This window comes from Theropithecus gelada, chromosome 7b, assembly GCF_003255815.1.
Source record: "Theropithecus gelada isolate Dixy chromosome 7b, Tgel_1.0, whole genome shotgun sequence".
Classification (NCBI taxonomy): domain Eukaryota; kingdom Metazoa; phylum Chordata; class Mammalia; order Primates; family Cercopithecidae; genus Theropithecus; species Theropithecus gelada.
In genome coordinates, this window is record NC_037675.1 from 58909064 (window position 1) to 58932727 (window position 23664).

The 23664-nt window shown below is 39.5% G+C and overlaps 1 protein-coding gene across 6 annotated transcripts in view; it reads right to left on the bottom strand.

The window, feature by feature from the left end:
• Positions 1 to 23664, bottom strand: part of SLC35F4 (solute carrier family 35 member F4) — a 291287-nt gene that overhangs the window by 21040 nt on the left and 246583 nt on the right. For 3 of the 6 annotated variants that reach the window (XM_025392276.1, XM_025392278.1, XM_025392282.1), the window contains exons 2-3: positions 11015 to 11200; positions 4116 to 4413 (exon numbers count right to left, since the gene is read on the bottom strand). In XM_025392276.1, the coding sequence (XP_025248061.1) occupies positions 4116 to 4413; positions 11015 to 11200 (484 nt within the window). Of the gene's footprint in view, positions 1 to 4115; positions 4414 to 11014; positions 11201 to 12811; positions 13955 to 23664 lie in introns of those variants that run through there. The other 3 variants (XM_025392281.1, XM_025392279.1, XM_025392277.1) reach the window with 3 other exon arrangements.

Sequence of the window (23664 nt, forward strand, 5' to 3'; positions counted from 1 at the left end):
TTTAGTAATCTCAAAGAGTTATAGGGCTCTCCCAAGCCAGTAAGCATTTATTCTTTTTGAATTGTTTTTTACTTCTTTCACTATAGCTGAGTTTTCATGGACACATATAGAAAATCAACTCATGGTGAGAATTAATATTCCCAAGCACTTGCAAAGTGGTGATAGGAAATGGAAGTTGAGGCAAGACACATTGGCTTATGCCTGTAATCCCAGCACTTTGGAAGACCAAAAACCACATGATTATCTCAATAGATGCAGAAAAGGCCTTTGACAAAATTCAACAGCCCTTCATGCTAAAAGCTCTCAATAAACTAGGTATCAATGGAACATACCTCAAAATAATAAGACCTGTTTATTACAAACCCACAGCTAATATCATACTGGGCAAAAGCTAGAAGCATTCCCTTTGAAAAAAGGAAAAACAAAACCGGTGCAAGACAAGGATGCCTTCTCTCACCACTCCTATTCAACAAAGCATTTGGAAGTTCTGGCCAGGGTGATCAGGCAAGAGAGAAAAATAAAGGGTAACCAAATGTCTCTGTTTGCAGATGACATGATTTTGTATATTTAGAAAACCTTATTGCCTCAGCCCAAAATCTCCTTAAGCTGATAAGCAACTTCAGCAAAGTCTCAGGATACAAAATCAATGTGCAAATATCAGAAGCATTCCTATACACCAGTAATAGACAGCCAAATCATGAGTGAACTCCTATTCACGATTGTTCACAGAGAATAAAATACCTAAGAATCCAGCTTACAAGGGATGTGAAGGACCTCTTCAAGGAGAACTACAAACCATTGCTCAAGGAAATGAGAGAACACAAACCGATGGGAAAACATTCCATACTCATTGATAGGAAGAATAATTCAATGCTCTTCCCATCAAGCTACCATTGACTTTCTTCACAGAATTGGGAAAAAAACTACTTTAAATTTCATATAGAACCAAAAAAGAGCCCACATAGCCAAGACAATCCTAAGCAAAAAGAACAAAGCTGGAGACATCATGCCACCTGACTTCAAACTAAACTATCCTACAAGGCTACAGTAACCAAAACAGCATGGTACTGATACCAAAACAGAGATATAGACCAATGGAACAGAACAGAGGCCTCAGAAATACCACCACAGATCTGATCTTTGACAAGCCTGACAAAAACGAGCAATGGGGAAAGAATTCCCTATTTAATAAATGGTGTTGGGAAAACTGGCTAGCCATATGCAGAAAACTGAAACTGGACCCCTTCCTTATACTTTATATAAAAATTAACTCAAGGTGGATTAAAGACCTAAACATAAGACTTAAAACCATAAAAAACCTGAGAACAAAACCTGGGCAATACCATTCAGGACATAGGCATGGGTAAAGACTTCATGACTAGACCAGGCAGTGGCTCACGCCTGTAATCCCAGCACTTTTGGAGGCCAAGGCAGGTGGATCATGAGGTCAAGAGATCGGGCCCATCCTGGCTAACATGGTGAAACCACGTCTCTGCTAAAAATACAAAAAATTAGCTGGGCGTGGTGGTGGGTGCCCGTAGTCCCAGCTACTCGGGAGGATGGGCAGGAGAATGGTGTGAACCTGGGAGGTGGAGCTGTCAGTGAGCTGAGATCGCGCCACTACACTCCAGCCTGGGTGACAGAATGAGGCTCCATCTCAGAAAAAGGAAAAAAAAAAAAAAGACTTCATGACTAAAACACCAAAAGCAATGGCAACAAAAGCCAAAATTGACAAATGGGATCTAATAAAACTAAGGAGCTTCTGCACAGCAAAAGAAACTATCATCAGAGTGAACAGGCAACCTACAGAATGGGAAAAAGTTTTTGCAATCTATCCTTTTGACAAAGGGCTAATATCCAGAATCTACAAAGAACTTAAACATCAAAAAGTGGGCAAAGGAGGTGAACAGGTACTTCTCAAAAGACATTTATGCAGCCAACAAGCTATGAAAAAAAGCTTGTCTTCACTGGTCATTAGAGAAATACAGATCAAAACCACAGTGAGATCCCATCTCAGGCCAGTGAGAATGGTGATCATAAGTCAGGCAACAACAGATGCTGGGGAGGATGTGGAGAAATAGGAACACTTTTACACTGTTGGTGAGAGTGTAAATTAGTTCAACCATTGTGGAAGACAGTGTGACGATTCCTCAAGGATCTAGAACTAGAAATACCATTTGACCCAGCAATCCCATTACTGGGTATATACCCAAAGGATTATAAATCATTCTAAAAACACACATGCACACACATGTTTATTGCGGCACTGTTCATAATAGCAAAGACTTGGAACCAACCCAAATGCCCATCAATGATAGACTGGATAAAGAAAATGTGGCACACATACACCATGGAATACTATGCAGCCATAAAAAGGGATGAGTTCATGTCCTTTGCAGGGCCATGGATGAAGCTGGAAACTGTTCTCAGCAAACTAACACAAGAACAGAAAACCAAACACTGCATGTTCTCACTCATTAGTGGGAGTTGAACAATGAGAACACATGGACATAGGGAGGGGAACATCCCACACTGGGGCCTGTTGGTGGAGGTGGGGGACTAGGGGAGGGATAGCACTGGGAGAAATACCTAACATAGATGATGGGTGCAGCAAACCACCATGCTACGTGTATACCTATGTAACAAAACTATGTTCTGCACATATATCCCAGAACTTAAAGTATAATAAAAACAGAAAAATCTGCCAAGTCACTGTAAAAGGTGATCACAAATTAAACATTCTTCAAGGCCAAATGAATAATTAGTACATGCACCTTCAAAAGAAAGAAAATGGTAGTTGAGGCCAGGCATGGTGACTCACGCCTGCAATCCCAGCTCTTTGGGAGGCCAAGGTGGTCCGATCACTTGAGACCAGGAGTTCCACAGCAGTCTGGCCAACATGGTGAAACCCACCTCTACTGAAAATACAAAAAAATTAGCTGGGCATGGTGGCACACGCTTGTAACCCAAGCTACTCAAGAGGCTGAGGCAAGGGGCGAAGGTTATAGTGAACTGACATCATGCCACTGCACTCCAGCCTGGGTGACAGAGCAAGACTGTCTCAAAAACACAGAAAATAGAATTTGAAGATAGACCCTTCCACGTTAAGTTTATAAGAAGAGTCTTATAATGTACCAACTGTAATAATTTCTTTTCATTTGGTATAGGGGTAAGAAAGATTTTGGCCCCTGGAAGACAAATTTATTCTGCTAAGGAATAAGTCCATGTGGAGGACTCTTCTTCCGTCTGCGGTCCACTGATGTCCCTATTTTTTTTTTTTCCTGGGTGATGAGAGCAATTTTCCTGGAAGTCACTTCTCAGCATCAGGCTTTTCCCTCTTCATGGAGCTGTCCACTAAGCAAAGGTACTTGGACCCAAATGCTGCTTTTGCCTCCCTTGAGTGCCATGCAGCGCTGGGTAACATCAGCCCTGTCAGCTTCCTGAGCCATCCAAGAGGGGGTTACAGAAGCCAGGTTTAGTACAGAACAACCACTGGAACCATAAGACTTTAAGCCCAACCACCACTGTTCATGGTTAGCAAGGAAACAAAGCCCCCATGCGCATCTAACCAGCAAAGAGTGGCATCTTTTCAAGTTTCTTAGTGCCAAACTCCCCATTGCATGAAATCAGGCTGTGTCATCTGCTAGGCATCTCAGTGTCAGGAATATTGAGCAAATGTTTGTGTAACAATCTTATTAATACCTTTTTTTTTCTGGGCTTGATGCATTAGGATGTTCTTAAAAAACACGACTTTCAGAAATAGATCTAGATTTAAATCTTGGTTCTATTATTTATAAGTGTATAACCTTGGATGAGTCATTCAACCTTTCTGAATTTGTTTCCTCTTGTCTTAGAATGGGGATAACACCACCTTAAAATGTAAATGTTACCACCAGTTATAAGACATGCAAAAGCACCAGTACAGTGCCTGCCATGTTATAGACACATATTTTTAAGGAAGGACTGATTCTGCTTCTAGTGCTCGTCACCAACCTTAGATCTTGCTTCTTCACATACCCCAAAAAACTCAACTCATATTCCCAAGATATAAAAATGGGCATATTTTCATAAAACATTTCAATAATCTCTTATTGGCCAGTTAACATGAAACCTACCTGAATTTTTTCATTGGAGATTGCTTTTCTTGAGCAGTGGCTAGATGACCAGAATAATAGACTGGGAAAAACATAATGTTCCAGTTTGTTGAAAACCAAGTCATGAAAAATGGGCAATAGAAGTTCTTATAAGTAATTTTTACAATCTGTGTAGTTCCAACCCAAGACGATGATACTGACAAGATGATCAAGAGTCCCCAGATGCCCTTCAGAACCATGGACGTGCAAGACAGGCAGCGAGCCTTGATTCTGTTTTCTTGGCTGCTGTTCTCAGAATGAGTCTGTGTCCCATCGTCTGCTGGAAACAAGAAAGGAATACAAATGTGTGGAAAGCAGGTTATGAAACAGCAATCAAATATATCAGCTCCTTAAAAAAGATGGATGAAACCAAAGAGGCAGACAGTAGAATTACCAGTGATTTTCTTTTCTACCATCATTTGAGGAGACTGATAACTTCGGCTCACTTTTTCTCTGGACTCTCTGCTCTACCCAATACAGTAAGCATCTGAGTCCCCATCCAGTCCATGAGGTTGCTCATGGACTTGATGGATGCTACGCTGTTTTCCAGTGTGCCCTTGCCTTGTAAGAGCAGTACACATCCCAGCCCCCAAAGACTGGTCTTGGCCCCATGCCCCGCTTTCTCCTATCAAATGTGAGAAGATGTGAGGCATAACACCTCCCATAAGAAGCCTTAGGAAGCATCCCAAGGTCCTACCAGCTCTCTTGTTCTTCCCCTCTGTCATTACAATGTAAAACACCAATAGAAACTGTTCTTTCTGTCTGTATGGGGAAATGAGCAGAATGCAGCCCAAGCTGCTCTGTATGCACCAACATGAAAAGAGAGTGAGAAATATGTTTCCATTTTCCTTTTTTTTTTTTAAGTTGTAGCAAATGGCCTGGTGTTGTGACTCATGCCTGTCATCTCAGCACTTTGGGAGGCCAAGGCGGGAGGATCACTTGAATTCAGGAGTTCGAGACCAGCTTGGGCAACAAAGCGAGACCTTGTCTATGCAAAAAAAAAAAAAATTTGCAGGGGGGTGGGGCATATACCTTTAGTCCCAGCAACTCCAAAGGCTGAGGTGGGTGAATCCCTTGAGCCCAGGAGTTTGAGGCTGCAGTGAGCAATGATTGTACCACTGCACTCCAGCCTGGGTGACAGAGGGAGACCCGGTCTCTTAAAAAAAAATGCAGCAGAGATGATTACTAAATTAAAAGTAATGTGTCCCAAGAATAGAGCAAGTCCTGACTACACAGCCATTTCCCACCTCATCACAAATGACTATTTAATATATTTCTGGACACACAAATTCTGCTTTGTACATTTACTAAGAAAATGTAGCAGCAATTTTACAGCACCCTAAAATAGCCAAAACTCTCTAAAAGTGATAATCATGAAGGCTGTCTCCCTTCATGGAAAAAACAAGTTAACATAATGAATTCATGTACCTATCAGGAAGCTAAACAGGAACAGAGGTCACTCGGAGTCCCTGAGCTGAGATCCCAGATGATAATTGTCTACAAGATTCTCTTGTGTCTCCAGGGACCCCACTTAAGCACGAGGCCTATGCTGAGGGTTAAAGTCAGGCAGCCCGGAGATTGCCAATGGCAGTGTGTGGGGCCCGCTCACTTTGTGTCTCCAGAACCTGCTGGCTCTGCTGCTGAATGTGTTCCTACTGCTTAATGAGCCAGGTGTGGCTGCCCCACTGTGTTAAAAACCTTTACCTGCAAACAGGGACAATTTGACTTCTTCTTTTCCTAACTGAATACCCTTGATTTCTTTCTCTTGCCTGATTGCCCTAGCCAGAACTTCCAACACTATGTTGAATAGGAGTGGTGAGAGAGGGCATCCCTGTCTTGTGCCAGTTTTCAAAGGGAATTTCCCATGATTGTATATTTAGAAAACCCCATTGTCTCAGCCCAAAATCTCCTTAAGCTGATAAGCAACTTCAGCAAAGTCTCAGGATACAAAATTAATGTGCAAAAATCACAAGCATTCTTATACACCAGTAACAGACAAACAGAGAGCCAAATCAGGAATGAACTTCCATTCACAATTGCTTCAAAGAGAATAAAATACCTAGGAATCCAACTTACAAGGCATGTAAAGGACCTCTTCAAGGAGAACTACAAACCACTGCTCAGTGAAATAAAAGAGGACACAAACAAATGGAAGAACATACCATGCTCATGGATAGGAAGAATCAATATCGTGAAAATGGCCATACTGCCCAAGGTAATTTATAGATTCAATGCCATCCCCATCAAGCTACCAATGAGTTTCTTCACAGAATTGGAAAAAACTACTTTAAAGTTCATATGGAACCAAAAAAGAGCCCGCATCTCCAAGACAATCCTAAGTCAAAAGAACAAAGCTGGAGGCATCACGCTACCTGACTTCAAACTATACTACAAGGCTACAGTAACCAAAACAGCATGGTACTGGTACCAAAACAGAGATATAGACCAATGGAACAGAACAGAGTCCTCAGAAATAATACCACACATCTACAGCCATCTGATCTTTGACAAACCTGAGAGAAACAAGAAATGGGGAAAAGATTCCCTATTTAATAAATGGTGCTGGGAAAATTGGCTAGCCATAAGTAGAAAGCTGAAACTGGATCCTTTCCTTACTCCTTATACGAAAATTAATTCAAGATGGATTAGAGACTTAAATGTTAGACCTAATACCATAAAAACCCTAGAGGAAAACCTAGGTAGTACCATTCAGGACATAGGCATGGGCAAAGACTTCATGTCTAAAACACCAAAAGCAACGGCAGCAAAAGCCAAAATTGACAAATGGGATCTCATTAAACTAAAGAGCTTCTGCACAGCAAAAGAAACTACCATCAGAGTGAACAGGCAACCTACAGAATGGGAGAAAATTTTTGCAATCTACTCATTTGACAAAGGGCTAATATCCAGAACCTACAAAGAACTCAAACAAATTTACAAGAAAAAAACAAACAACCCCATCAAAAAGTGGGCAAAGGATATGAACAGACATTTCTCAAAAGAAGACATTCATACAGCCAACAGACACATGAAAAAATGCTCATCATCACTGGCCATCAGAGAAATGCAAATCAAAACCACAATGAGATACCATCTCACACCAGTTAGAATGGCAATCATTACAAAGTCAGGAAACAACAGGTGCTGGAGAGGATGTGGAGAAATAGGAACACTTTTACACTGTTGTTGGGATTGTAAACTAGTTCAACCATTATGGAAAACAGTATGGCGATTCCTCAAGGATCTAGAACTAGATGTACCATATGACCCAGCCATCCCATTACTGGGGATATACCCAAAGGATTATAAATTATGCTGCTATAAAGACACATGCACACGTATGTTTATTGCAGCACTATTCACAATAGCAAAGACTTGGAATCAACCCAAATGTCCATCAGTGACAGATTGGATTAAGAAAATGTGGCACATATACACCATGGAATACTATGCAGCCATAAAAAAGGATGAGTTTGTGTCCTTTGTAGGGACATGGATGCAGCTGGAATCCATCATTCTCAGCAAACTATCACAAGAACAGAAAACCAAACACCGCATGTTCTCACTCATAGGTGGGAACTGAACAATGAGATCACTTAGACTCAGGAAGGGGAACATCACACACCGGGGCCTATCATGGGGAGGGGGGAGGGCGGAGGGATTGCATTGGGAGTTATACCTGATGTAAATGACGAGTTGATGGGTGCAGCACACCAACATGGCACAAGTATACATATGTAACAAACCCGCACGTTATGCACATGTACCCTACAACTTAAAGTATAATAAAAAAAAAAAAAAAAAAAAAAAAAAACCTTTACCTAGTTAAGGCTTTCTGATATAATCACTGGGGGAAGGGAGAAGAAAGTCTTGAAAGTGAATTCTCCACTGGGGAATATAAACCAAGTAACTATGAACACGGCAACCACTGCATGCCTTATAAGCCTTATAAACAGTACTGAATTCTCAGAGCCTCGGCATCCAGAAGATGACAACTGGCCATCTTTTATTCATTCATTCAACAGAATCTTATGGAGACTCTACCAGGCGCTAGTTAGCTACTTGGATCCTAAGGGTTTGACTATGAAAGACTTGAGCCCACGGTCTAATGGAAAGCCAGAAACATACTCAACACAGTGTGATAAGAGCCAACTCGGACAGATACAAGGCCAGACAAGTACTGTTGAGGAGTCTGGGCGGGGGGGGATATGATCAGAAAGAACGTCCATGATGCAGTGACACTGAGATGAGTCTGGAAGTATGAGTTATTCAGCTCCTTCAGCTGTTTACAGACAACACCATCTCTTGATAACAGGTCTGCAAATTTCCTCCATGACCATGTGGCTTATGCAGAGAGTAGAAAGAAAACCAGGATAAATAAGAGGATAGAATGAGAGAATCTTGTGTTGAGAGGCCAAGAAAGGAACACAAACCTGACTTACTAAGTAGGTATTGTCATTCCCACTTTACAGATGAAAAAGCTGAGACTTGTGTTAAGGGTTGTCCAAGGTTGAACCCAACCGAAACTTTATTCTGAGCACCCGCATGGCTAGGACTTCAGCCCTTAGCTTTCCATTCAAGCACAGCAAGTTTCAGACTAGTTTGGGAAAAAAGTTCTGTTTCCTGACAGGAATGGCGCTCCTGCATGGAATTTAAAAAGCGATAGTTAAGAGAAAGGTGTACCCTACTACACTTCAGATCCCATGATTCCCAGGGACTGTCTTATAAAGGAGGAATAATTCTACAAAGATTCTGAGACAATATCTGCCTTTACTGTCACCTTATTTGAAGAATGCGTCTGCATCACCACTATACTATGGGTGTGCTTTTGATGACACCAATAGTCACCTACATCTTTTCATAGTATTGACTCTAGGCTTCTTCTGTTAACTAGATTGACTGTTGCCAATTCTTTAATTTTACAAAGCACAGAAAGATTAGGTATCCAGAACTCTTTTATTTTCTGACCACTTTTAACATGATTTTCTATAGTCCTTAGATTTTGTTATCATAAAATTGGTTTACCAGGATTCTATCCATTTCTGTGTACCTTTATCAAGTCATGCAAATTGACAGTGGAGGCCACTGGAATTTGGAAACATGAAATTAAATCCTAGCCCTGCCATTGTATGGCATTGAGTACATTTTAAAATTCCTTTCTTAGCTTCTTTATCTGTCAAACAGTGATAATAGCTATCTCATAGAATTTATTTTGAGATTAAGTACCATAATATCCATGAAAGCATGGTGAGCTTCTCTTCAGATTATTCTTTTCTTTTTGGTGCACTGGAATATCCCCAAGTGCTTCCAATAATCACAGAAAGAGTAACTTATGTTCCAGATGATCTTTAATGGTATGGTCTATTGAAATTTGTAATCTGTGTATGATAGATAGGGCATGTCTTTATTAACCAGTGTGTTTAATTAACTGGAACATTTTGTTTTGCAAACAACTGGGATAATAGGAATATTGCAATTTATTAAAGCCAATTAAAACTTTCTGAAAATTTAAGATGCCATTATTTTTCTTTTTTTTAGTTTTAGCCTTGGGGTTCACATAGTGTCTGAGATATCATTTTAAAATACTGTTTTTGAAGAATGTATTTTCTCATAAAAAATACATTCTCAAATGAGTAGGACCTTTGAAGAAGCTTTCACATCTCTCTTCCTCTGTTTACCCTTCCCCCACCCCTAACTGAATCCTCTGAATTGTCTTTTTTTTTTTTTTTTTAAGGCAGTTTTCCAAATTTCTGGAGATTATTTTTGTTGTTGTTGTTCTTTTTACTACCAACTTATTTTGGTGGTGTATTTTGTTGTTTTTGCTGCTGCTGTTACTATTTTTGAGGATGAAAGAGATTTTAGTATGTTGCCAGCCAAGCTGAAGGAACAAGTGGAGAGAATGGAGAGGAGTAAATGGGCCAGAAGAGATGTAGGTGGGGCGATCATGGACACAGGTAGGGGGGCTAAAATTGGAAAGGTATAAAGACACACATACCACAAGTCATCCCACAGCGATGGTAACTGGTAAAAGCACAGAGACATTCTGAAGTAGACAAATGCATTTGTAAGTGTACAACTGTTTGCTCTTTTCAGGAACGTGGAAGTATGGTCGGTCATACAATAAGAGGAAGTGAATATAAACAGGGGACTTGAGTCCATTCCCTGAGGAAGGCAATAGGATGTCCACTACCAATAAGTAACAGTACTGGCCAGCAGCCTAGTGGACCCAGCTGCATTTAAAAACTATAAATTTTGCTGGGAAATTCATGAGCATAGTTACAAGATTTATCTAGCAATTCCTGTCAGTAGCCCAGGAGTTGGTGAGTGGTCAGGTGGATGTGAGGAAAAGCTAAAGTCTCAACTGATCAGAAAATGCTGATCAGGGAAGCCAGTGAAGTTTCCTGCAGAAAGTATAAAACTGGGAAAACTAAAAGGGCTCCAGGGACTAATAGTCCTGATGAGGACAAAAGCAGATTCTGTGATTTTGCTGGTGTTTTCAGTCTTTTCAGGATGGGCACATTGTGCTGTTACTGAATCCCCAGGCTGAGATTAAAAGATGCAGGGTTTTGATATTTTGAAGATGAGAAAACTAACTACCTTGTAAACTTCACCAGGAGTCATTGTCTAACCATGTGTTAAGTTACCCAACTACAGGTTTTGGCATTCAGTTTCTCTGCCATACTGTAGAGTATAATAGAGTGCCTCTAATAGATTGTATCTATATATTTTCCTTCTTCCTTATCCTTTGGCTTGATAAATCTTCCCCACATGTACTCATAAGAGTCCACGTAACATCTCTGCATTCTGTGACAATGGTGAGGTCTTTCTATTTAGAAGCTTACTAGGATGTACCATTATTTAAGAGGAGGTCACCCACATACCTGATCTGTTCTGTCTCTCAACTCTGTGTCCACAAACTCCTGAGGATCCTCGGTTCTGAAGTTCAAGAATAGGAGCAGAGGAATCTTCGGTGACAGATAGCGGGGACAGTTGTCTACTGATGCCACTGTGTGAACTGGGGCAGTTGGCTCCTGGTTTACATCGAGTGACTGATGATCTGGAGGTACCTGGGAAGACAGAGTACACCAGTTTGAGAACTGCCTGAAGAAAAAACTGGAAGTAGATTTTATGTATTTATTGATTGTTTGGAAACAGGGTCTCACTCTGTTGCCCAGGCTGGAGTGCAGTGGTGTGATCTCGGCTCACTGCAGCCTCTGCCTCCTGGGTTCAAGCAATTCTCCTACCTCAGCCTCCCAAGTAGCTCAAATTACAGCTGTGTATTTTTTTTTGTAGAGACAGGGTTTCACCATGTTGGCCAGGCTGGCGGAAGTAGATTTTAAAGGCCTGAGCAGTAAAATATATGGTCGCAACAATCACAGTCCTAATGAGCTTATTTCAAATTCTATAAAAGGGGCTCGTAAAAAGAAAATGCTATGGCAAGGTCTGTGCCTATAAGATAAAGACTCTTTTAGATAAATCTATTAGCTAGAAATGAACACTAGAAGATGATGTTTGGATTGGTACTTGTGTTCAGAATTAACACTTAACACAGTCAAATAGCTTAAGGCAAGGAAGGCACAGTGTTCTGTGATTTTCCACTCCACCTTTTTCTTTCTAAGGCTGTCAATTTCCTAACTGGTGAAACTGCCAACAGTGTTTCCAACAAACTGACTATACACTTTTCCATGGGATTGATCACTAAAATTTAATTTCATTGTGTCTTCTCAATCACCACTAGCCTCTATTTGGTGTTATAGATAAAAATCCTCCACAAGCCAACCCCCCTCCTAATTCTGATTAATGGTCCAAGAATCTCCAACCCCAGGTCAGCCTCATGGGTCTGCAGCCAGTATAGTCACACAGGGTGCTGTGCTCAGAGGGCCCATCCTGCCACTTCCCACCCCTCAGCCCCAATTTTCCTATCCAAATGATGCATCTATCAACATTAAGAGATTAACATTGATACATCACTATTAACCAAATTCCAAACTTCATTTGGATCTCACTAGTTTTATCACAAATGTCCTTTTTCTAGGACCCTATTTAGGGTACCACATTACATTTAATCGTCATGTTCCTTTATCCACCTATGGTCTGAGGCAGTTGTTCAGTCTTGTTTATCATGACCTTGACAGTTCTAAAGAGACCTGCTGAAGTATTTTGTAGTCTCTCGATTTGAGTTTGCTAGATATTTTATCTCATGGTTATATGTGGCTCATGGATTTTTCAGGAAGAACACCACAGAGGTAAAGAATCCTTCTCATGTAGTATCAGTCATGACATACTACCAACATGACTTGTTATTGATGATGTTAACTGTGATTACCCGGCCAAGGTCGTGTTGGCCAGGTTTCTCCACTGTCTTTTTTCCCCTTTCCATGCTCTGTCCTTTGGTAGCCAGTCACTAAGTCCAGCCCACACTCTGGGGTAGGGAAGAGGGGGTGCTAAGCCTCACTTTCTGGAGTGGGGGTGGTCTACATGTATTATTTGGATTTCTTCTGTAAAGATAATTTGTCTCTTTTCCTCCTTTATTTATTCACAATTTATTTGTATTAGTATAGACTCATGAATATTTACTTCATACTTTGGGTTATGATCAAACCTGCATTGTTTATTATTTCACTCAAATTATTCCAGCTTTGGCCATGGCGAGCTCTTTTAGATGGGCTTCTGAGTACCTTTGATTTGTCCCCATTCTTTTGTGGTTGAGTTCTTCCTTACTTTCTGGCACTGCAAGATGCCCTGGGCTTATCTTATAGTTTCCCTGCCCCACTCCTGAAATTAATCATTTCCCCAAGGATTTCTATTTCTTCTATTTCTTTGGAATGATGGTTGCCAGAGTCTAGGATGGATAGTGGGTTGAGGGTGGAGGGAGTGGGGACAGTTAATGAGTATAAAAATATAGTTAGAATGAGTAAGATCTAGTATTTGAAAGCACAAAAGGGTGACTACAGTCAACAATAATTGATTGTGGATTGTAAAGTAACTTAGATTGTAATTGAAATGTTTGTAACACAAAGAAATGATAAATGCTTGCGGTGACAGACATTGTATGTCTGTATAAAAATATCTCATGTACCCCATAAATATATATACCTACTACACACCCATAAAAATAAAATGTACTATTTAACCTTGGATTTAGAAAATTATAAATTTATAGTTACTCAAAAAGTTAACAAACATTATATACTGACTGCTACACTTAAATTAATGCTATGTTACTATTGTTATTATAAGAGTGTCAAAAATACCTGAGGTTCTTATTTTACATATCCAGAATGTTTATTATACCTTGTACAACTATGTTTCTAACTGGACAATTCAAGTTCAATAAAAACAGACTGTATGAAATTCAGTGAACTCTCAATTATTAATGTTCTTCAAGAGTGGCTGATGCTCAGATACTCCAAGAGTCTTTTAAAATTTATCTTTTGAAATTTATTTTTTATAAGGTATGCCTTCTCCTCTTTTCTCAGGGTAATACTGGGTTTCATTTTCCCAATATTCCATTCCCAATCTCTTGGCAATTATAGGTCAAAAGGAGAAAGTCTAGAAATAGGTCGGGTAGCAAGTTGGGATGGGAATGAGATAAAATATTGTGCATAGTTGCCTAAAAAGTTGGTAACTTGTGTGTAGCTAGCAAGTGTTGAATGTATAAGCCACACCAGTGATTTATCTTCCTTTCTCATTTTCACTAAAATATTATGTCTTGGCTTCCATACCTCCTGTTCCTTATGTGATATACTGCAGAGCCCATTGCTTGCTGCCAGCTGCCTCCCACTGGTCAGTTTGTGGAAGAGATCCAAGAATAGTTCATCACTGTCTTAAACAATGCAAACTTTAAACTTCAGAGCCAGACCTGGAGGCCTGGCCCAAGTCCTGATACAATTATCTCTGATCCTGGAAGCGAAAACATTGTCCCATCCTCTATGGTCTTGTACCATTTAGTTAATCTAAAGGCAACCTTGACAAATATAAACATTCAGAACATCGCCTGGGATGTAGTCAAGTGTTAAAAATAAATCATTACTATTTTCTGTTTTGCATGCAACAATGAGTGCCTTAGTGGAACCAGAGATTGCAAATCCAGTTAGGAAACAGCATTCTGACTTTACTAAGTATTGTGAATAAACTGTGTTAGGAGTAATGTGTGTGTGGTATCTCATTTGTCACACCAGATGGTCCCCTATCCTTCTTAAAGACATCTGCTCACCTGACCCATAGCAGTGGGACCATCTTGGGCCGTTTTTCTTATTTGGTCCAGAAGGAGAATATGATTTCTTTATATGCACTGGTCAGGATCTGCATGCTCCCAAATGCAATTTGATTCAACAAGTAATTACTAAGCACCTATTATGGGGCAGGTATTGTGTCAGGAGCAGAGATAGACAAATGAAGAATAGTTTGTACCTTCATGGAACTCTCAGTTAAGCATGATGCAGACATGTAACCAATTAGCCACAGTTTGATGCAGCCAGGGGAGCAGGAAGAAAGGCAGTGAGGGATTCATTCAGAAGCCTGGAGCAGGGAAGGCTGTATGGGAGGTTACATCAAAGGTGTCTGAAGGATGAATAGAACTTAATCAGGCAGAGTTTTAGGTTGGGGAATAGGCAATACAGTCACAGGAAACCGTAGAATCATAAACAGAGGCATAAGGTGCGTGCTATGAAGCTTAATATTAAGACAATCAGCTCTAAGATGCTGAAATCTCAGTACACAAGAGTATCGGAAATCCCATTCTTTCACCCTCACCTGTTACTTGAAAAGGAACTGTCTAATTGAGATTCAGGCAGTATACAGTGGCCAAGAAACCAGGCTGTCTAAACCTGGGGAGACCTGGTAAACAAAAATGACTATTGGGGTCATTTATTAAATAGAATATTTGACTTAATATACTAGGAATCCAAACTAAATTGGTTTAAAGCTAAAAGGGGAGTTTTTAGGAGCTTAGTAACCTAAAGAGACAAGAAGGGCTGAGTGTCCTTAAACCTCAGGAACACCTGGAACCAGGGCCCTGGTGCAATCAGTCTCATCTTCTCCATCTCTCCTTGCTGGGTACCAGCTTCATTTCTTCTCAGTTGGCTGCTGCTTACATTTCTCTGCAGAATATTTGGTTGTTTGAAGCTCCCACACTTCCAATCTCACAGCTTTAGCCTTCTGAGAGAAATCTAGCTGCACAGAGTCAAAAATCCTGAGAAAGGGACTTGAATATTATACCGATGACTTGTCCAATTTCTGTGACTAGCTGAGGGAACGTTGCAACAAGCTGAAGCTCCCAGGAAAGGAGGAGTGGAGCTGAGAATAAGGTGCCTTGGGTGTTTAAGAACTTCAAAGCAAAAGATCTATAGCCACTGAGTAAAACAACTGCTTACACAGATTGAGTATAAGACGTGTTCTCAGATAACAACTTGAAAAGCCAAATTGATGAAGGTTAACTAGGAAAAGGTCTTTGGAAAGCACTGGGGGTAAAAAGCAAAGAGTCAAATGTCTCCATGCGAACAAGTGCAAGATGACTTGGAAGATACAGATAGATCAAAGTCCCAGCTATCATTCAAAGGCCTTACTATTGGCTTTTATCTCCTATGGGCACAAAAGGTTAACAAAACATCTGGCTTTACTAAGTACTATACTGAAGCTGAGCCAGAGACCTTATCCCTATTTGCCCCAAATCATGAGGCAAACACCACTGTGTAGATCTGGTGCCTAAACCTAAAGGCAGAAATCATGAATACCCAGAAGCGATTAACACAATCTAGGGAGTGTGTGTGTGTGTGTAAAGAAGGGGTAGTTGTGCTATGACAAGAGGCAGCATAATATGTATCCTGGAAAGGCTGCCCTGAAAAGTAGGATACCACTGGCTATGTCACCTCAGATAAATCACTTGACCTCACTTTGTCCACATTATTTCCTTGCTGAAATTAAAGGATTAGACAAAATGATTTCCTAAATTCCCACAGCTTTCTCTTCTTCAACCTGAAGATTTTTCAAACATGTACCTGCAAATTATGCTTTAACCATAAGACAACTTGGTATGTTTTCAACTCATTTTTATAGCCACTTATATGGATAGGGTTCCAGAAGGAATATATGGCAAACTCAAAACAGGACAATTTTAGAAAAGGTGGTCAAGGTATAGGGCCATAGGGCAGTGGCTCTCTAAGCCTCCCACCCTAGCATCACTTGGGAACTTGTTAGAAATGCAAATTCTCAGTGCCAATATCAGACCCATTGAGTCAAATTCTGCAGTAGGGTAACCTATAGTTTTAGGAGCCTTTCAGGTGATTCCAATGTAAGTTAAATTTTGAGAAACACTGTGAGAAATCATAGAGGGTAGGGCAGTATTCAGGTTTAACTACAGCTCTTACTAAACGTAGGCCTGAAGGGATGAAGGGACAGAGTGATTAGAAGAATCTGGGGCTAGGCACGGTGGCTCATGCCTGTAATCCTAGCATTTTGGAAAGATGAGGCTGGTGGTCACCTGAGGTCAGGAGTTTAAGACCAGCCTGGCCAACATGATGAAATCCTGTCTCTACTAAAAATATAAAAATTATCATGCTGAGGCAGGAGAACCTCTCGAACCCGGGAGGCGGAGGGTGCAGTGAGCTGAGATCATGCCATTGAACTCTAGCCTGGGCGACAGAGCAAGACTCTGTCTTGGAAAAGAAAAAAAATTGGAAGGAGAGGGTTGCTTGACTTGGGTCACGATCTTTAATTAAGGTAGGCACCCAGTTGGGGGTCTTGGGAATACTCCCTTCCTTTGATGTCCCACAGGAACTCCTTGTTGGTTAATAAACCAAAACCAGGAGATAAGACAGCCTCTTTCTTTACAGGTTCAGCTCCCAGAGAAAGTTGGGGGTAAAAAGTGGAAAGAGGATCTGGAAGAGTAAAGAAAAGACGTCCAATATTCTGTTTCTACAACAATGCTATGACACAAAGTCAGGGGTTAGATCATATGATCTCCTAACCCCCTACTAGCTTTATGATTGATTGATAATTCTTCCAAACACGCTCATGTAAATTATATATTGGCCATAAAACTAGTGCTATTTTCAACTCTTCTTTTGTAAGTGTGTTTCTTTTGAAGATCCAAGACCTTTTCCATGACTAAGATATTGTAATCACTAAAGAAACGTTGAAGACAGAAATGTAGCCCTGGATTTTTCACTTGATGTTGGTTGGCAGCCATAATTATTACTCTGTCATTTTTTCTTACAAAAAGAGATAAAATATCAATAACTCAACAAAATATTATATGAACAGTTATATTTCATCTTATTTTAAAACTCATATTCTGTTGATTTCAGTGGCAACAAATATTTCCTTGTAGTAGGATTATTTATTGTCATCAGTTTTGATAGGTTTTTCATAGAAACCCACATGGAATCTGGTTTAAGGGTTACCCTCTTCTTAGGTAAACATATAACCCTGAAATAACTGAAAAGGGTCAGCATGGTGGATAGTCAACGCACAAGCAATAGAAACTTTTCATTTCAATTTATTCTCTGAAAGCCATAACTCCTCAGCCCAATTCCATTGTACTTATCAGGTATTACTCCTTATAGTTCTAACAGCTGTTAATTCATTTAATAAATAAATATGTTTTTAAAATAACTTGGCTGTTGGTTATATTATTATCTATATTTTTGTGTGCCATATATTTATATTTTAAAAGTTTTTTCAAGACTTGCTTATTATCTTTTTACAAATGATAATTACATGTATATTATCTGAAAGCTACATTTTTGAGGATGTAAATCTGAATTATTTAGGTAGTTTTACATGCATATTAAAACAACATGAAAAATACCTTTTAATGTTTTTTCAACTGTTATTTCAGATTCAGAGGACACATGTGCACATTTGTTATCTGGGTACACTGCTTGATTCCGGTTTGGGGTATGAATGATCCCATCACTACTGATCACAGTGCCCAACATTAAGTTTTAACCCTTTCCCACTTCCTCCCTCTAGTAGTCCCCAATGTCTATTGCTGCCATCTTTATGTCCGTGAGTACCCAATATTTAGCTCCCACTTATAAGAGAGAACATGTAGTATTTGAAAAAGCTTTTAATTTCTAATTCATTTTTTATTTATCTAAAATCTATATCTGAAAGAAAGGAGTACTAATGGTTATATTTCTGTTATAAACATCTTATTCCTAAAATAGTAATAATCTATCTAGAATACAATTTATCTTCTCTACCTGTAACCAACTTTGAAATCAAAGGTTATATCACTGCTACCTATTTTTACAAGGTAAAAATAAAAATGCCTACTATTTAATTTAGCACCCACTATGCACAAAAAACCTTATGTATATTATCTCCAGACCTCACAATACTTGTGAGTGTATTTTACTATCCCCATTTTACAGATGAGGAAAGGGAATTTCCAATAGCCTAAGTGTTGATGAAAACTCAGGTGTGTCCAATTCCAAAGCCCATATTCTCTCCAGTGTCTCTCACTGCTCTTCTGTCTCACCTCATCAGTTTTACTGAGCTCCTTCTGGAGGCAAAAATGTTACAATCTTGCTGGGAAGATAACATATATTTCCCCAAATGCTTAAATACATTAATGTGAGCAATTCAGTAGCACAGAAAATAAGGATAATTATTATTCAGAAAGTGGAGAGATTAATTTCAGCCTGGAAGGAGAAAAAAAAAAAAAAAAAAAAACAACCTTCATGGAGGACAATGGATTCAAACAGATCAAAAGGCAAAGCAAGGTTTTGATAGAAGGAGAGCCTAGGGCAGCTTCCAGCACAGGAAAGTGTGGATTTTGCCCTTTTAATTGTGGAGAGCAAACAACGTGTTTAAGGTGTTTTGTAGAGGGATGATGGCTTGAAAGCAGAATTTCAGGAAGGCAAAATTGGCAAGAGAGGGTAGGATACTCACTACAGAGAGAACCTGGAGGGAAGATAACTGTTTGGAAGTTGTTAATCCAAAATGTAGTCTTTAGGGGAGCTGGAATGTCCCCTTTAGAAACTTGTCTTGCAGTAGAATCTTTCTTTTCTCTGGCTAGGATCTCGGCATTCACATGATATTGGTAGAAAGAATATTAATAATAGTATTAATAATGATGGTGTTAAGAACATAAACAATGCACAATGGTCACACCTTGTACATGTAAGCCAATTATAATTATTCTTCCCTGTCATGACCTTGTGCAATGCAACTACAGTGCCACTTCCCCTGGGCCTCCAAATGCCAGAGGAGCTCCCCTGTTATACTTGTCAAGCACATGTTTTGGATTCATATACTAAAGAAGTGGTTGGGATCAAGACACATTTTCTCTGGTTCCCTTACTCCAAATAAAATATTATCCTTAACACTTGCTTGTTTCTATCCTTTCGGACCCTGTATCTCCCTCCAGCATCAAGCTTTAACCCTCAGTCCTGCCCAAGAATAACCCCTCTCCCTCAACTGTGGCTCCAAACACACCCAGGTCTTATTCCGTCTAAAGTTGTTTTCCTAATTCCAGCTACCTCTTACCTTGTCCAGACCTAGAACCTGTCTACTCAGCCTTGTTACTCTTTACACCTCTGTCATCTGTAGAATTCGATTGTGGAGTAACTTGGATGATTTCGGCTGAACATTTATAGAAATCTGAAATGGATGTTTAAGTATTCCTAAGATACTTATGAAACATTTTTAAAATCTATTTTGCTGATTCTAGATATGAATCAGCAGAAATACCACAAAATTGCATTTAAAGTTTTCTTTGTGTGTGATAGTCCTGGTCTTTAAGTAATTTCCCACATAACAGAAAGTGCTTTTCATTGCAAAAGAACAAACAACAATTAAAAAAAAAATCTCAGCCCAGTTATCAACTCCTTAAATATATTTAATATGGCTATCTTAGACTTCTGTCCTGTGTTTAGCTACCCGGCACCCAACCCTCTTCCTGTTTAGGGGGAGTTCCTCCTCCCTCTTTATATAACTCTTAATGGGAAACAGTGCCCTACATCCTACAATGGAAGCTGAAGGAAGCCAAATAATTCTGCTTGCTCTTGGCAATAAGGTGTAGGTATGACTTGGTTTCAGCCCATCGGATGCTCCTATCCAGTCTTAGAATCTCCTGGAAGCCAGGATGGTTAAAGTCCTATAGTACCAGTAGCAACAGGATGTTGGGTAGTGATGGAAATGACAGCGTCTCAGCCAGATTGTTACAGCTGTATGGCTTTGAAGGCCACTTGGTTCCTGCACATTTTCCAAGGCTCTGTGACCCTCTCCTCCCAAGGCCAGTCAGTAAATCTCCATTTTGCTTAACGGCCCTAGGGTAGCATTTCAGTGGCTTGCAACCAAAAGTCCTGTCTGATACCTACTTTATAGGACCTTCCCATGCACCCAACTCTGCAGCCCCTTCCTCATCTATTCCCCTTCTTTCTGATGTCTTCACTCACTAGTTATCTTTGTATTACAGTTATCTCTATGGATGACAGTTCTCAGACAGGGACCTCTTGAGAGCATTTAGGAAAATTTTCTAGATTTCCCACTAGTTTCCCTGTAAGAGCCCAGTGACAGACATCTTTAAGGGAGTGTAGCTGGCTGTTGCCACTGATGAGCACATGGTGGCAAGTTTTCTTGTGTAAGAGAGCTGGTTGATTCCCAATTGAGGGTAGAGAGAATCTCTTAGATGCACCAACATCACTTCTCTCCCATATCACTCCAGTCACTATGATAATGCCAACAGCAAGTGGAGATTCATTTCTATACAGTGAAAAGGCTAGTCTTAATGGTTCTGAAATAATGCAGTTTAACCCAAGAAAACAAAAATAAATTTAAGATTCACTTTAGAACACTTCTCAAAGAGATCAGCCAACTAAATTGAAGTAAAATAGATAAGAAAATACTATGCTGTATTCTAGGAACACAGCAAATCAAGGAGGTGAAAGTTCTCTACAAGGAGAGTTATAAAACACTGCTGAAAGAAATCATAGATGACACAAATGAATGAAGAAACACCCCATGCTCATGGATTGGAAGAATCAATATCATTAAAATGGCCATATTGCCCAAAGCAATTTATAGATTCCACGCTATTGCTATCAAACTATCAATGCCATTTTTTCACAATTTGGGAAAAACTATTCTAAAATTTATAGGGAACCAAAAAAGAGCCCAAATAGCCAAAGCAAGACTAAACAAAAAGAACAAAATCAGAGGTATCACATTACCTGACTTCAAACTAATGCTACAAGGCTACAGTAAACAAAACAGCATGGTACTGGTACAAAAACAGACACATAGACCAATGGAACACAATAGAGAACCCAGAAATAAAGCTGCACATCTACAACCATCTGACCTTTGACAAAACTGACAAAAATAAGCAACGGGGGAAAGGATCCCTATTCAATAAATGGTGCTAGAATAACTGGCTATCCATATGCAAGAGAATGAAACTGGACCTATACCTATCACCATATACAAAAATTAACTCAAGATGGATCGAACACTTAAATCTAAGACTTCCAACTATAAAAATCCTAGAAGAAAACCTAGGAAATACCCTTCTCGATATTAGCCTAGGTAAAGAAGTTACGGCTAAGTCCCCAAAGGCAATTGAAAAAAAAAATTGACAAATGAGACCTAATTAAACTGAAGAGCTTCTACACAGAAAGAAAACCTATTAAGGGAGTAAACAGACAGCCTTTAGAAATGGAGAAAATATTCACAAACTATGTATCTGACAAAGGTCTATTATCCAGAATCTATAAGGAACTCAAATCAACAAGAAAGAAGCAAATCACATCATAAAAGATGGGGAAAGGATATGAACAGACACTTCTGAAAAGAAGACATACAAGGAGCCAAGAAATACATGAAAAAATCTTCATCATCACTAATCATCAAACAAACGCAAATCAAAACCACAGTGACATACCATCTCACATCTGTCAGAATGGCTTTTGTTAAAAAGTCAAGAAATAAGAGATGTTGGTGAGGCTGCAGAAAAAATGAAATACTTACATACCATTGGTGGGAATGTAGATTAGTTCAATCACTGTGGACAGCAACTTGGAGATTTCTCAAAGAACTGAGAGTTGAACTAGAATTCAACCCAGCAATTCCACTACTGAGTATATACCCAAAGGAAAATACATTGTTCTACCAAAAAGATATGTGCATCCATATGTTCATCACAGCACTATTTACAATTGCAAAGACATAGAATCAACTCAAGTGCCCATCAATAGTGGGTTGGATTTAAAAAAAAAAAAGTGGTACAGATACACCATGGATTATACAGCCACAAAAGAGAATGAAATCTCCTCCCTTGCAACAACATGGATACAGCTGAAAACCATTACCCTAAGTGGACTGATGCAGAAACAGAAAAACAAATACCACATGTTCTCATTTGTAGGTGGGAGCTAAACATTGTGTAGACATGGTCATAAAAATGGGAACAATAAACACTGGGGAAGACAAGAGGGGGAAGGATGGGAGGGCGATAAGGTTGAAAAAATGACCTATTGGGTACTATGCTCACTACCTGGGTGACAGATTCATTCGTACTCCAAACCTCAGCATCATGCTATATACCTTTGTAACAAACCTGCACATGTATCCCGATTCTAAAATGAAAGTTGAAAAAAGAAAAAAGAAAAGTCTATGCTGTATGAAGAAAACAAAACTAAAAGTGCTTTTCGGCCTGGTATAAATCTATAGTTTGCTATTCCCAGAGTATTAAAGAAAGTTCCAAATGTTGTACCTTTGAATAAATATATCTCTTTTTTAGGTGGCAAGATGTTGGCATTAAGACTATAAGACTACTTTGCTTTCTATAATACATATCTATTTCTCCAAAAACACATACAAATAACTTAATGGCATTTTAAAACTCATTTTAGATGCAGTGTGAGTGCTTATGCTTGAAATAATATCTTACTCAAATAAGCAACTGATTTTAATTTGTTTTCTATTTCTGGATTTTCATATGTTGAGCTTGCTTCCCCGAATCACCCTGTTTGTTTTTATTAAGCTTTCACAGTGACTTTTCTTCTATTTGAACCTTTGTTTCTTTTGCCCCAAATTCTTGGTTTCCTTGTAACTTGAACTAGGTTATTTACCTACATACAAGTGTATACAAAGAGTACTAAAATCCTTGTGAACCTTGTGACATCACCACCATCCCCTTGCAATGTCACCAGCACTCTGACAGGTTTGACAAATACTCCCTATGGACTGTAGAAACTACAGATTCTCTACTTACAAATTCCTCCCTGGTATGCTGCCCTGAAACACCTCTTCCAAATGGCCCTGGTGATTTTCTGGATTGATGGATTTGACAACGCATTAATAAGGCAGTCTTATAACTCATTATAGTTCAAAACTCAATTTAGAATAAATCAAGAAACCTGTGGCTACTGGCCTATTCTGTGATGACTAATTAATTAATAAGTTATGGATGCCTACTGTGTGCCTAGCAGTGCCTGCCCCTCTGCTAAGCACAGGGAAGAACAAGAAGGCATGGTGCTTGCCCTCATTTTTGTATGGTCCAGGAGGGGAAAAGCCAATTATA